This window comes from Nuphar pumila, chromosome 2, assembly GCF_984573655.1.
Source record: "Nuphar pumila chromosome 2, dmNupPumi1.hap1.1, whole genome shotgun sequence".
In the NCBI taxonomy this organism is placed as follows: Eukaryota; Viridiplantae; Streptophyta; class Magnoliopsida; order Nymphaeales; family Nymphaeaceae; genus Nuphar; species Nuphar pumila.
Window position 1 is genome coordinate 147,049,983 of NC_143250.1, and position 16,839 is coordinate 147,066,821.

At 37.4% G+C, this 16,839-nt stretch overlaps 1 protein-coding gene across 1 annotated transcript in view; it reads right to left on the reverse strand.

Annotated features, from left to right (window-relative positions):
• The window catches only part of LOC149847550 (ran-binding protein M homolog), a 50,555-nt gene that overhangs the window by 23,731 nt on the left and 9,985 nt on the right, over positions 1 to 16,839 (reverse strand). Inside the window, exon 6 of the mRNA XM_089994208.1 lies at positions 2,355 to 2,431. Coding sequence (XP_089850334.1) covers positions 2,355 to 2,431 — 77 coding nt within the window. The remainder of the gene's footprint in view (positions 1 to 2,354; positions 2,432 to 16,839) is intronic.

Consider the following 16,839-nt stretch of genomic DNA (forward strand, 5'->3'; position numbering starts at 1 on the left):
AAAGAAATTGGAGCACATATTCTCAAATCCACAACATGAAGAGAAATAAACTCACCAGCAAGCGTGCAGAGGATTTAGTATATGTTCATTCAAATCTTCGATTACTTTCGCGAAGCAATGATGAATACAGGTACTAATTTGCTCTCTTAGTTATTTGATTATTTCTTAGTTTTCATTTAAATATACTTGTATTGTATTTATCATTTTCAAATTGGGTTTATAATGCAGACAAGAAACATCCAAATTTTGGGATGTAAACCCAGAAGAGTGTGACTTCGAGGGAGAACATGAATTCAACGTAACAAACATAGATTTAGCTGAGCCCAGTATTCCTTCTAATGATGCATTTGATGATGAAGAAGAAAATTATTAGCATCCATTACTTCATCAGGATATACTTTGGTATGTAATTTAGTTCTTTTATGCATACTTATTTGATTGATATTTAGGTCGATTTATGTAATTGCTTTACTTATTTGATTGATAATTTGATATTTAGGTTGATATACTGCATGCATGATGAATCATATTATGAGTTTATGACAATGTTTACTGTTAAATGTTAAACTGTTAAAACTTCAAAATTTTATATATATATATATATAATTTTTTTTTACATTTTTTCCCCTGCCGCACCCCCGCACCCGGGTTTTTTGGAAGTGACGAATCCCCGCACCCGCACCCGCACCCGCACCCGCACCCATGTGACATAGAGTGCATGCTACTAATGACAATACGAATGAGGACTTGGTTGAGATGATGGATTTGGTGTCTAGTGGAGACGGTGAAGAAGATGATGGTTATCATGATTTGTAGGACTGAATAGGACTTAGGAGTTATGACTTTTAAGATGATGGTTTCTTTTTTGGGTTTTTGACATTTTTGCATTGTGCATTATGCCAATTTGGTGCTTCTAAATTCTAATTGTGACAGGCTGATTGCATATGGTGGCACGTATGGGATTATTTAACTTATCTAAAATCTAAATTTTGTGAAGTTGTGAACTGTGAAACAGGCTGATTGCATATTTTGAAGTTTGATGATAAATTGTTAATTGTTTGTTATAGTTTTGAACTTTTTATTAGTGCCAAAATATTACAAAATGATGCTTGCAACAGGTTGAAATTTGGAAATTGAAAATTTCAGGTAGGCTTCTTTATTAGTTTATTCTGTTATGTTATGCATTAATTGCATTTTGTGATTTTTAATTCTTAATGCATAATGCTGTTAGAAATTATTAAAACTTAGAAAGGTAGTGATTACTAGTTTACTTGTTCATTATTTACTTGTTTTATTTCTACCTGTGTAGCTTAATTATTAATATTCATTTCACAATTTTCATTATCGCTCTTATATATGTGGGCTATGTGCAGTTATGAAGCTTATTTATTTTTTATGCAGATATTTTGTAGTTTTTGTTCTTTGATGCTTTGATTTAGTGAATTTGCGGCATGGAGTTGATTATTTGCACACATTGTAGAAAACATAGTTATATTCAATATTTAAAGTATTATTTAAAAAAAAAAACTAAAAAAAATAGGTCATAACCCGTCCGAGTTACCAAGACAACCCACGAGTCAAGGGGCGGGAAATCTGAGCCCGAGTCATGGGTTTGCCAACTATGGGGAAACCCTTCGAAAACCCGGTTAGCATGACGGTTAGCTAGAAAAATGGTTAGCAGCTCTCTCTCTCTCTCTCTCTCTCTCTCTCTCTCTCTCTCTCTCTCTCTATATATATATATATATATATATATATATATATATATTGTAAATAACTTATCTGGGTCAACTTTCCGCTTCCATTTTCTCAATCTGACATAACTGAACCCAAACTTACCTGACTCTTATTTGGGCAGGTTTCAATGAACCATGGGTCTGATACCCGACCTGTTGACAGCCCTAAAACAGACAATAAGCAATAAAATAAAATCATAACCGTTCTCGTAAGGAGAAAAAGACACGATTTGTTGAAATAGCTAGTTCAGCGTTCATGAATGTTGATGGGTGATGGATTGGCGGCAGTACATTCTTCCATCATTCAAATGCATTAGAGAACAGTACACGTGGAAAACATTTTGAAATATGGATTCAAATTAAATTGAAGATTAACCAAAACAAACCACAAAAGGAAGCCATAAAAAATTGAGTATTTCAATTCTACAATAGCTTGTCACAGAATCACCAATTTTCACCCCTCTTATGTTTCATAAATAAATAAATAACGTGTTAGGTCCATAACAATAAACTCCTCAAATGAAATAGCAACAATGAATAATATCAGAAAAAACACTCAAAACTAAATTTTCACCATCGTGAATCTCATGAAAGGGGAATACTAATGTTATAATTACTGACCAGTGGCTGACATTCAAAGGCAAAGGTATTTTCTCTATAGCCCGCTGTTGCTTTTGTTTTTCCTCCAACATGTATGCCTGCATTGAGGATTAAGATTTGGTCACAAAGAACAATGTCAAAATATGTCAATCAAAACAGGGGGCATGCAAGTGCAAAAGAAATAAGCACTGGAATCCTATCTATCTATCTGCCAATCTATCATTTATACATACATACAGGGAAGGGAGAATAAACTACACACACACACACACACATATATATATATATTGAAAAACATAAGGTGGTTATGTACCATGATACCTAGGGGTGCACAACGAGCCGAGCTAACCCGAGCTTGGCTCGGGCTCGGCTTGTTTGTGAAGATAAATGAGCAGAGTTTGAACATCAGATTAGGCTTGGCCTAGATAAACGAGCCGAGCTTGATCAAGGCACTAAGCTCGGTAAGCTCGATCAGGCTCGATCTGGTATTGTGTATGTGATACGAAAATCCAATTTTGCCTTAATGAGCAGGGCTATTGCTTTTGGTCAAATGGTAATTAATGTTATTTTTCTTTTGTGTACTTGATGTACTTTTTGCTCTGTCCTTTTTATCAGCAAAGGAGGCTTACCTTGCCAGGCCTATCTGTTTTGTAGAGGTTTTTATAAAAATGTGACTAACATTGTCTAATTAATATACCTTTTCTCTGTCCGTTGTATCAGTAAAGGACGGCCTACTCTAGTGGTGAGGCCTTGTACAGTTTTATAGAGGTGGCGTGTTTAAATCTTGCCTTGAAAACTTCAAAGCACTTTTTTTTGAAATACGGTCAAGCTCGGCTCGAGACCGAGCCGAGCTTGGATACTGTTGTTCAAGCTCGAGCCAAGTTCGAACAGACATATTTTTGGCCGAGCCAAGTTCGAAAAGACATTTCTGGCCAAGCCAAGCTTGAACAGCCCATGCTCGGCTCGAGCTCGGCTTGTGTGCACCCCTAATGATACCATATGGTGGTACACACTCTTGTTTGTATGGATCCAATCATCAAATGGTAGATCTAATTGTACAAATGTGTTTGGCATGGTTTATTTACTAGGTTAGAAGGTTTTATCATGTTTAATGCATCATAAGATCCTATTTTTGAGACAGTGAAAATCAACCACTCACAATTCATGAAAATAAGGGTGGTTGGGAAATGGTATAGAACATCATATTTCAGTCAACTTTAACACACAAAAATAGTAAATAAAACATGTTAAACATGATCCAAAGGTTAGATTTGGTATTTGGAGCTTGGATCAATGTAAATAGTGTATACCACCTACAGTACCAACATAGAAGCACCCTATATATATATAGGGGAATGAAAACCTCCCCAATTAAAACTGTCCCAAACCTACCAAATGAAAATTTTTGTGGTGCTTTTTTTCAAAATTCTAACCATACAGATGTGTTCAGCATGATTGATTTACTAGAAATCAACACTTGAATCATGAATTTTGGATAAAAAAATGGTATTTGGAGTCTCGAAAATTTATGAAAATTGTACGCCATTGATTTTTGAAAAACAAGCATATAGATCACAGCTGTACGGTTGGAATTTTGAAAAAACACCAAAAATCCAATAAAAAGTCCATTTGGGAGGTTTGGCAGGGTTTTCCATTGGGGAATATATATATATATATATATATATATATATATATATATATATATATATATATATATATATAATGTTACGTAGGTTCGGGTGTAGATGCGAGGATGTGGCACTTTAAAAAAACTTGGATGTGGGGGTGCAGGGAGGGTATATATATAATTTGTAACAATTTTAAGTTAACAATGCATGTACGTGTGCATTTATGTATTTATCTATATATATATATATAAGTGAACTTGGTTAGGGTTAACTAAATTTACTTTTAGACAGAAATAGACCTCAGTGTGGTTGACTTCACCTGACACAAAGGAAGCCGTGTCCAAGTGTCGCACCCACATGGGTGCGGGTGCGACGCAGGTGTGGTGCCCGGTTAGAAGAGACCGTGTTACATAGATATATATAGTCAAATTCTGTGTGCAGCATTTATGACATCATTCCAACGGCTAGAGTTTAATTTCAGAATTCGGGTCAGATTTAATTTCAGAATTTGGGTCATAGACAAGTAACTAATTAAACATCATTTATGTGATAATCCATACATGAAAACTCATTTATAACCATCACTTATGAGCTATGTCACATGGGTGCGGGTGCGGGTGCGGGTGCGGGGATTCGGCACTTCCAAAAAACCCGGGTGCGAGGGTGCGGCAGGGGCAAAAATGTAAAATATATATAAGGGGGTCCGGGGGTCCAATTTTTTGCTGGTGTGTTTGTTTGAAGACTCATTACCCACGTTCTGCTTGTTGTGTAGTTTGAGGCAACGAGACAAAATTGATGAAACGAAAGGATTGGCAATCTGATCGACCCAGCCTGCTGCGTTCTGCTGACTGTCATGATTCAATCATGTCTGAAACTCTTGATCTTCACGAAAAAAAATATAAGCGCAAGGTTTGATGTGGTTTGTTGGAGAGAAAATCTTCATGAGGCCTACGACTCCACTGCCACGCCACAGGATTCTTCAAATTTCATTTTATATACAGCTGCACGACAGCTAAAAGAAATTTATTGGATTGGACATGTGGAAAAGAGAGGTCTACACAAGGCTACAGCTAGAGCACTCATCTCGTCAGGAGAACAGTGAATACTAATAGCCAGCAAGACTACCACCATCATTATCATTTATTATGGAGAGAGAAAATCCTTTACGAAAAAGAAAGATATGGATTGAAAAGGCTCTTCAATTTTAGATGGTTTTAAAAGTGCCCCTTTATAAAACAAGAGCAGCAGCAGCAAGCAGTTGTCAGCAGACCTTTTTTTTTTAAATTCCGCAGCCCATTTCATAGGGCAATTTTTTTTTTTAAATCCAAAAAAAAAAAATGGACCTAAATGATCTTGGGTGCGGTCAACGCACCCAGGATCGGGTTGACCGCACCCGGTGCCGCACTCACACCCGCGTCGAGTCGCATCGACGCGGGTGCGGCACCCTGCTAGCTGAATCCCTGTGACATAGCTTATGAGGTATCTAAACCATTGGATTAGATTGAATCTAATTGTTCAGATATAATTTCAGATTTTCAAATATATTATTATTTGCTTTTACATTAGTTGGCGTATGTGGCATAGATGAAATCCATCTGATATGTAAAAATGTTACCCAAAAAAATTGAATCTGGGGTAAATTAGGAGGAATTCATCCAGTGGTAAGGATCATGGACCCAGTCATGCACTGATAGCACTTGGAGACGTTATTAGGAAAATATGGCCAGTGGAAAAAGAGAATAAACAATAGGTCACTATAAGAAAGGCCACAAAGAAAAAAAGGTTCCTCCTGTTGGCGTGATATCAGAATCCTTCATTGGACTGTTAATTATCTCTCACTTGTCAATATATTTCACACTTAAGCTACACATCAGGTCTTCTCAGATTTAGTAGCCCTGCTGATCAAGGTTTCACAGGCATAGAACAGAACATGAAGTATCAGACAAATTTTCCTGAGCTCTGGACAGAAAAGAGACATTTATACTATTAAAGTATATATATAAAAAAAAATTCTGTTGTAATAATGCCCAATAGCGGCATTTTGGTCATTTCATCTCCTATAACTAGGTCTGTCTGATAGGGACAGTTTATGTAATGCCTCAAAATCCTGGACTTTAACTTTTAGGAAAAAATTGAAAAGCCTCATAATCCTTCCTTTTTCAGAGTTTTAAAATAGCAGTTCAGCGAAAAATGGTATTTAAAATAACAAGCCAACGGACCTTAGGCGTATTACGGCAAACCTTCCTTTAAGCAACGGATTTGTATCTCCGTACAATCATTGAAACTATATATTCAAAAATGAAGTTTTTGATAATTTAGAGTTCATACAAAAATGAAATTTCCCAAGGAAACAACAACAACTACGCCTTCATCCCAAAACAATTGGGGTCAGCGATATGAACCAAAAAAGAAATTCATTTTGGGTCTTCCACATGAATCCTTTTCCTCCAATCATTTCTATCCAACGCCATGTCCTCGGTGAGGTTCAAAGCATTCATATCCTTTCCTATCATCTCCATCCAAGTCTTCCTAGGCCTACCCCGACCTCTTTTAACTAATATATTTTCCCATTTCTCCAACCTTCTAACTGGAGCATCATTAGGCCTTCGCCGAATATGTCCAAACCACCGTAAACGATTCTCTCGCATCTTATTTTCAATGGGTGCAACACCTACCTTCTTACGTATCTCTTCGTTCCGAATCTTATCTTTTATTGTATTTCCACACATCCATCTAAGCATCCGCATCTCAGCTACACTCATTTTTTGAATATGATGTCTCTTGGCAGCCCAACATTCCGTACCATATAGTAAAGCGGGTCTAATAGTCGTCCTATAAAACTTTCCCTTCAACCGCAATGGCATTCTACGATCGCACAGCACTCCAGTAGCACTTTTCCATTTCATCCACCCAACCTTTATCCTATGATTTACATCTCCATCAATTTCTCCATACTTTTGAATGATGGATCCCAAATATTTGAAATAATCATTCACCGGTATATCTTGCTCACCAAGCTTCACTACACTCCCATCACTACTTCGTTGCTTACTAAACCGACATTCCATATATTCAGTCTTACTCTTACTCACTTAAAACCTCTAGCTTCCAATGTCTGTCTCCATAATTCTAACTTAGCATTAACCCCAGCTCTAGACTCATCAATCAAAACAATATCATCAGCAAACAACATACACCACGGTACATTTTCTTGAATTGATCTCGTAAGCTCATCCATCACTATCGCAAATAGGAAAGGGCTTAAAGCAGATCCTTGATGTAACCCAACCGTTATCGGAAAATTGGTTGTCACCCCTCCACAAGTGCGGACATTGGTTACTACTCCTTCATACATATCTTTAATTATACTAATGTACTTGAGAGAAACACCTTTCTTCATCATTGTCCACCAGAGAACGTCCCTAGGTACTCTATCGTATGCCTTCTCTAAATCAATAAAAACCATATGCAAATCTTTGTTCCTCTCTCTATATCTTTCAATAAGTTGTCTAAGAAGATGTATAGCTTCCATAGTTGATCTTCCAGGCATAAAACCAAATTGATTCTCCGATATCATGACAACCTTCCTCAACCTAGACTCAATCACCCTCTCTCAAAGTTTCATAGTATGACTCATGAGTTTTATACCACGATAGTTTGTGCAATCTTGTATATCACCCTTATTCTTATATAAAGGCACCAAAGTACTCTTCCTCCACTCATTAGGCATCTTATTTGTTCGCCAAATCAAGTTAAAAAGATTTGTCAACCATTCTAAACCTTTCTCTCCCAAGCATTTCCAAGCCTCGATAGGTATACCATCTGGGCCAACTGCCCTTCTTGATTTCATTTTCTTCAAAGCCTCTGCAATTTCTTTCTTTTGAATCTTGCGCATGAAGTCACGATTTATCTCATGAAAAGGAATGGAGAAGTCTCCAAGATCTTGAGCATGACTATCATTAAATAGCTTATCAAAATAATCTTTCCATCTCTCCTTAATCTCCTCATCTTTGACTAAAACCCTTTGCGTTTCATCTTTGATACATCTAACCATACCCAAATCCTTCGATTTCCTATCTCTCATCTTTGCAAGCCTATAAATATCCTTCTCGCCTTCTTTGGTATCCAACTTGTCATAAACCTCCTTATATACCTTAGCCCTCGCGTTTCGAACAACTTTTTTAGCTTCCTTCTTTGCTATCATATACTTCTCCAAATTCTCATTATCACGACTCTTACTTAGATTTCTATAACACTCTCTTTTAACCTTAATAGCTAATTTGACATCCTCGTTCCACCATGATGTAACCTTACCTAGTGGTGCACCGCCTTTAGACTCACCCAATACCTCCTTAGCTACTTTTCTCATACCACCCGCTATCTTATTCCACATTGATTCTGAATCCTCCTCGAGACACCAATCAACTTCCTTAACTACCTGCGCTACAAACATTCCTTGTTTAGCTCCTTTCAGTGCCCACCACTTAATTCTAGGATCTATCCTATGTCTATCCCTTTTGCGGCATTGTCTAATTCTAAGATCTAAAATTAAGACTCTATGTTGTGTAGCTACACTTTCTCCTGGTATAACCTTACAATCGATGCAACAACCCCTATCTCTCTTTCTAAGTAGGAAAAAATCTATCTGACTCGTATTAACCCCACTTTTAAATGTTACTAGGTGAGACTCCCTCTTCCTAAACCAAGTGTTTGCTAAGATCATATCATAGGACAAACAAAAATCTAAAATCCTTTCTCCACTTTCATTTCTTTCTCCTATACCATAGCCTCCATGGATATTCTCAAATCCATCCCTACTAATGCCTACATGTCCATTAAGGTCACCGCCGATGAAAAGCTTTTCTCCATAAGATGTCTCTTGTACTACTCCATCTAAATCTTCCCAAAATTGATGCTTAATGGAATCATCTAAACCTACTTGAGGTGCATAAACACTAATAATATTAATAATATCCGTACCTAATACTAATTTAATAAGTAAAATTCTATCACCCTTCCTACGGACCTCAACTACATTATCTATAAACTGACGACTCATAGCAATCCCTACTCCATTCCTATTCCTATTTATTCCTGTATACCAAATCTTATATCCCCAAGGTTCTATCACTTTAGCTTTCTCACCTACCCATTTGGTCTCTTGAAGACATAAAATATCAATCTTTCTCCTACACATAACATCTACTAACTCTACCAACTTACCAGTTAAAGACCCTATGTTCCAAGTGGCTAACCTAATTTTATGGTCTTGGACTAACTTCTTTACCCCCACCCGTCCAACAAAGTGAGGGAACCCTTGCCTATTTGACACCACACCCGGGCGCCGGTGTGACGCGTCGCTTCTGGGCGACGACCTAGCAACCCTTGCACATTTATCACTGCCTCCGGGCCTAGAGAGTACAGCGCGTCGCTCAGTAGGGAACGCCCCAACGAAATTCTCATATTGGTTCATTTTCATAGGATATGACAAAGTTTTTATGCTGGCTGTCACAGGCCTACCGCAACCCTCCTCCTTTATCCGGGCTTGGGACCGGCAGTGTATAATTTCCCAAGGAAACCCTTGTACAAAATTTTCAAAAATGCGTGCTTAGGAACAAAATGCCAAAGAAACAATGGGATCTTGATATCATCTCGTCATCGCATCATCGCCTCCGGTTTCGACCTAATCATCACATGTACCAATGAAACGGGTCAGATTGATGAAAATCTGGTACGTGCATAGATCTAACAACTTAGAACAAGACTAACACATTCATTGTTTCTTTCATGATATGCAATTCAACATAAGTAAAATGAACATGATAACCTTGTTTTGATAGAGCAGGAAAAACTTAGAAACAACTTAAACTACTCAGAGGTTTATTATGCTATGTATATTTTGATACACCGGGCAACTATCTAAGTCTGTTCCTAAGAGGACGGCCAATGCATCCAACTTATGCAGAAGTCCATGGGAACTACCACCTAGAATAATTTTTGATAGCCCTGTCCCCTAACTCCGATGACCAAGGACACTGAGTCAATTGTTACTCGATGAGCGTAGTTGTTAACAACCTGTCCATAAGAGTTTTTGTATCATCTCATCCTCTCTCTTGACGGAACCAAAGATACAAATGGGTATGTCATGTTCTATTTTAACTGACGACTCATTCTACATGCTTTGATCTTTCAAACCAACTCAAGCATCTTGCCTGTGAAGGCGATTATCACCATTTATATGATTTTCATGTTATCATTGTGCATTTGCACGCTACGAGGTTACCATAAACCTCTCATCCAATCATCGTAATACTAACATGTCGTGCATGTCTTATAGTATTGTTAATATGAGAGGGGTATCGGTTTCTCAAAAAGAAACCCCAAATTTATTTAGAAAATCTCAATGACATGTGCTTTAGGTTGGAGATATCCGAGTCATTTTTGGATATCAAAACAAAAGACCATACGTACCGCTTAGAGTTACGCAGGGTTTAGGGAATGGCTTGATTGCGAATAAGCAACCACCAGATATTTGTTTTTGCTTTTTGAAACAACAAATATTACAAACATTGGAATCTCGCATGAAATTTTTTTTTTCTTTAAAGACTTGGCGAGCATGCATCATTCTGCGTCTTTAAATGCAAGCGTAATGCAAGGTAGGCAAGAGTACGTAAAACTGTGTACCTTATAAAGCTATATATATAAGCATGTGCACATTACAGTACGACGGCAATGTAAGTGATATAAAGCCAGAGTCGATGTGCAAAACCACACATTGAGCTAAATAAATTACGTAAGCAGTGCATGATGTACAAAATTGTACATCGACCAAATAAATTGCGTAAGCAGTAGCCTGTACATGTAACAGCATAGCGGCAAAGTAAATGATATAAAGCCAGACTCGATGTGCGAAACCACACATCGAACTAAATAAATTGGGTAAGTGATGCACGATGTACAAAACCGTACATCGGCTAAGTAAATTATGTAAGCAGTAGCATGTGCACGTAACAGCACGGCGGCAAAATAAATAAAATAAAACCAAACTCAATGTGTGAAACCACACATCGAGCTAAATAAATTGCGTAAGTGATGCACAATGTACAAAATCGTACATCAGCTAAGTAAATTGCGTAAGCAGTAGTCTGTGCACGTAACAACGTGGCAGCAAAGTAAATGACATAAATTTAAATAAACAAGAATACGCAAAACTGCATCCTTGAGTTAAAAGCATATATATATATATATATATATATATATATATATATATATATATATATATATATATGTTAGAAGTGTTCTGCCATTGTTCTTGCATGCAACTTTACCCTCGCTCAGAGATTGTCGGACTAGCAGATGATTCCGAGCGTAGGTTTTCAAGGGCTCGTGCCTTAGTGCGTGTGTCGCGTCCGTTGCACCGATGGGGTGTGCTAAAAGGTATTTTATCGTGCTGCAAAAAAAATGATGAAACCTTTTTAAATCATTGAAATAAGCGATGCTTGCGTCGCAGGGTCGAACCCGAACCTGGTTCGAGCCGACCGGCTGAGCCAAGCTCATGCCAGTGGGAACCAAGCTGGGCTCGATGCTAGCTGGGCTCAACTCGGCTGCGTCCGACCAGCAGAAGGTGGGGACCGAGCTGGGCTCGGTAACGGCCAAGCTCAACTCGGTCGGGCCTACCCAGCATGACTCCAGCCCATGGATGGGTAGGCCACAACCTAGATAGAGGACAATAGGCTACCCTCCTGCTGTTGCGGTAAAAAATTAAGGACAGGAGGGTGATGCCCTCTTGTTGCCACCAAAAGAAGAGAGAGGGCAGGAGGGTGCTCGCCCTCCTGCAGCTAAAAAAAGAGAGGGGGCAAGAAGGTGTTGCCCTCCTGCTGCCGTCAAGAGAAGATGGAGGGCAGGAGGGTGTTGCCCTCCTGCTATTGTCAAAAGAGAGAGAGAGGGTAGGAGGGCACTGCCCTCTTGCTGTCGTCAAAAGAGAGAAGGAGAGCAGGAGGGCATTGCCCTTTTGTTGGGAAAAGAAGGCAGGAGGGGTGGTGCCCCCTCCTCTGCCTTGATTTATAGGGAAACAAAGAGGGGGCAGGAGGGTTGGCGCCCTTCTGCCGACATCAAACAAAGAGAAAAGGGAAGGGGGAGAGAGAACAAGCAGAGAGGGGGCAGGAGGGTTTGTGCCCTCCTGCCGGCATCAATTAGAGAGAAAAGGGAAGGGGGAGAGAGAGCAGGGAAGCAGAGAGGGGTGCGTACCTGGGAGGGTGGCTGCTCCGCCGAGCTAGTGCCGGAGTCGAGGAGGGAGAGAGTGCAGGGGGGAGGGAGAGCGAGAGAGAGAGTGTAAGGGGGGTTTCCTCTTTTCGTAAGGAGAAACCCCCCCTACAGGGGTTTAATGGGAACCGGATCTTGGTTGGATCCGATTAGATCCAACCTGGATCCGATACATTCTTTTTTAAAATCTCGGGTCTTACAGTTTAGTTAGTTTAATTTTTGTTTTTTATATAATTATAATTATTAAAGTATAGAAGGGCTCTATGGTAAACTATCATAGAGTCGTTGGGGGCTCTCAACAACTCTATGGGAGCTCCCAAGGCTCCTTGCCTCTTGTATTGATGTGTATAAATAGGGACACCTTGTCCTCATTCTTTTATGCTTTTTGCTAAGCATATTATCAATAGTCTCATATTTTTTATGTCTGTTGTAAGCCCTAATAGGCTCTTTGTATTGTCCCTAGTGGACTTGTAATTGTGCACATTTAATTGTACTTTTGTATGCCCTTAGTCGGCTCTTATTTATCTTCCGCTCATTTCATTAAATAGTATTAGAGTCATGTTGCTCTTGGTCGTGTGGAAAGCATCCAAAAGTGTTTGTGTGTTCGTGGTGCTGGTGATGACTCGAGTAGACGTATTCTTCCACACTTTTATATTTCTCTCGATCTCTCCACTCATTCAAAATGGAGTATGACCACAAAATTGATCTCTCCTTCAAACTCAATGGTACCAATTACATGATGTGGGTCTCCGCTATGGAGAATAACCTCAAGCTTTTTCAAATGAAGCTTTCTAGTGATATTTGCGTTAAGTCTAAAATTATAGACAACAAGAAAGTGGAGACTCCTGAAATAATCAATGCAAAACTAAGACTTGAAGATGGGACACTTGTGGAAGACCTTACATTGTATAGACAATTGATTGGGTCAATCACTTATTTGACTCTCACCGGATAGGGATAATCAACAGGTCAATTTTACTCGGACCAAACCCTATAGGGTCAGAGTATGGTGACAAATAAGAAGACTTGATTAAGACATGGACCCGAGTATAGTTTGTGAAATTTTATACCAAACCTGAGCCCGACCCGAGTTTCGATTAAGACCCATAATTTTTCAATGTAAAAATGATAAAAATATTATTTTATGAGTATGATCCGAGTCTAGTTCATGTAGTTCTTATCAAGTCTAGCTAAGGTTTCTCTTATAATAGACCTGATTAGACTCAGGTCCGGACCCGATACCATAGCCGAAAATCTGGTCCAAGTCTAGTTACACCTCGAATGAACCAAACGTGACTCGTTGACACCCCTATCACCAGACCAGACGTAGCTCATGTTGTTCACTCTGCTAATCAATTTCAGCATGTTCCAACTGTTAGAAAGTATGCGAAAATGAATTACAAGAATGCATAATGTATTCATAAAGTCCAATATTGGACAAACACAACCCCATAACGGGGAATAACAAAATGGTCCACTAAGGAACACCACAAGAAGCCTACAAAGAGGCATAAGTTGCACATACTTCATTGAATGAGGGCCTAAAAGGCCATAGAAATACATGGGGTAGAGACCCCTATTTATACAAGAAAGAGGGCTGAAAAGGGGGAGCCATTGGGAGCTCCCCATAGTGACCGTTGAGGGCCCAACGACTCTATGTGGGGCCCCTTATGCGTGGATCCCTTATTCAAAATAAAAGGAAAAAATAAAAAACTAAAAATAATTATTTACATAAAATAGTTGTTTCTAAAAACAACTATATAAAATGACAAAAATATCCCTATCGAGTATTTCACATATATATACGTGTATATATATATATACACGTGAGAACATATATATTTTAACACCCCCCCCCCCTCAAACTTTACGTGGGGATAACGAAAAGTTTAAAGATACAAAAATAAGGGTTCCAGGTCTTCAAAGAATCTTCAATGGAAGCCACCATCTTTAGAGTACATGAAAGAACTTTGCAAATGTCAGTTTTTAATTGTCTTTAATGATCACTCTCAAGCTTCTTCCACGATGTATCATAGATACTTCTTTCGTCTCATCTTGGCGATCCTGTAGAACAAGCCAAAAGAACTCCAAGTAAAAAATATCTTCGTATCTTAATCAAATAAAAGATAAATAAGATTGACATATGATTTTATCAAAACAACTATTTAAAAGATATTTCCTGCATTTTAATTGAGTATTATGCAAAAATAACTTAAACTTAAATATTCTATTGATAAAACACACTATGTTCTTGAAGAAGGATTTGTGCACAAAGGTAATACTAAGAATACTTAAATAAATGTATTTAAAAGGTACAAGAGAGGACACCCACAAATGCACAATTTATATATTTAGAACAGATGCCAAAGATATTTCTCACAAAGGGTTTATCAATGTTTGGTAGTAAGAAGTGTGTGCACGGAGAACACTCACAAGTGCACAAAGACACAAAATTATGAAATTTGTATTAAGATTAAAAAGGTTTCATGTATTACAAATATCTTTAAGAACACAATGTTCACATAAGAACTAATGGCTCCCTAAAAAGAACATATGAACGAAAGCATATTTGACACACAAATCAATAATAGGGAGACATTTTAACACAAGATGATCTAATGATTTCTTTCACATCTTAGAGAGAAGAAATTCTAAACAAATGTCACATGTGATCTTGCTAAAAATGTTCACCCAAGAGTCAAGAGTGAAAGATATTTGAGTAGAAAGCCTTACACATTGAGGAAATCCTTACTCAAATATTTGCAAATACAAAAACTCATTAGGTAGCCGAAAAATAAAAAAACACTTAATATATAAGTTAAATGCCAAAATATTAAATTGGTTTCCAAATATGCATATCAATTATATGATCCACTAAAGTATCTTAAAACACAAGTTATGAATGAAATTTTGCAAATTTCAACAATAGTTCATCCACTACAAGCAAGTACCTCATTAGTCCTCCAAAACCCATAAATCAAGTGTATAAGCTACTAGATCAAGAAAATAAATATGATGTCATTAAAGGCCAAAGACACACACAAAGGTGTGTAAAAATACCTCTTGTCTACATATAATAATACTTGAAATGAGTGCATCAACGACAAGAACAAGAGAATACACGCCAACATGGACCAAAAGCATCTATTGTCTACGTAAAAATACACTCAAAATCAAGTATGTTCAGCTACTAGAACAAGAGTATCAAGCCAACCATGGGCAAAAACACACACGAAGGTGTGACAAAACATCTCTTGTCTACATAAAATGACACTTGAAATGAGTGAAAGAAGCCAACCATGGGCATACATCTTAGCGACTAGAACAAGGACACAAATGCCAACATAGACTAAAATCACACACAATGGTGATGTTCATTGTCTACATATAATGACACTCAAGACAAATGTGTTCAGCTACTAGACAAAGAGCATAAGAATATGCCACTAAAGGGCTACCAACACACAAATGTGTAATAATATGTCTTGTCTACATATGATGACACTTAGATAAGAGGTATAAAAAGAAGAAGACTTTTGAGGCAATAAGACTTGTAATGACAAACATTTAACAAATAAAGCATTAATTTCAATATACCTTAAAACATTTAAGGTTTCAAACTCCATACATCTATCACAGGTACATATAATTAAGAGCATCAATAAAAACAATGGTCAAAAATAAATAAGTGACACACTCATAATTAGAGATCACATAACAAGTCATTTTAGAGTCAAACTACAAGTTGACATTCTAAAATGACATAACACGAGGTGCCCATAACTCACCTCAACAAACATCTCTAATATAACAATAATAAGGCCAAAAAGGATTGATGCATCATATAACAACTTGTGATGAATAAATATAAATGCTATAAAAAGGCAATGAACACTTAGGAAAATCATTTTCCAAATAGGTGATTTTACAAAGAGGGCTGATTTGAAAAAATCAAATCAAAGGTTTAATATAATCAATCACAACAATATGCTTTATAACAACAATTTTGCATAAGTATGAATTATGCTTAATCATGATCAATTCTTCAAAGAAGTTAAAAAGGTTTATCATGCAACAGACACAACATAAAATATTAAGCAATGTCACGTGCACAAAGGCTATAAGCATACAAGCATAAATACTTGATAAACAAATGTGCACAAATGCACTTACACCACACTTGTACAAATATGTAAAATACAAAAAAAAGTGAGCAAGCACGCACTTTTACGCAATACAAGATGTCGAATGACAATAATCTTAAATGAGCAAATAACAAATTTAAGACAACATAGGCATTCATAAAGATGGTAAGATTATGAAGTTTGAAAATCTTATGAAAACCACTATTGTAACTTAAAAAAGATGCTCACAACCAATCTTCTCACAATAACCATGAAATATTCATAAAGAGTATATACTCATAAAAAGATTACAAGGACCAAAAGGCTCCTCGAAGAGAGTTCAAACACAAAAAACACACAAGATCCCCAAAGGAGAGTATACACGAAAAGGAGAGGAAAAACTTCATTAAAGTGGGAGAAATCCCAACAAAGAAGAATAATAGGTTTATTAAAAAACCTTACAACAAAATAAGATTGCACTATGGCATAAAT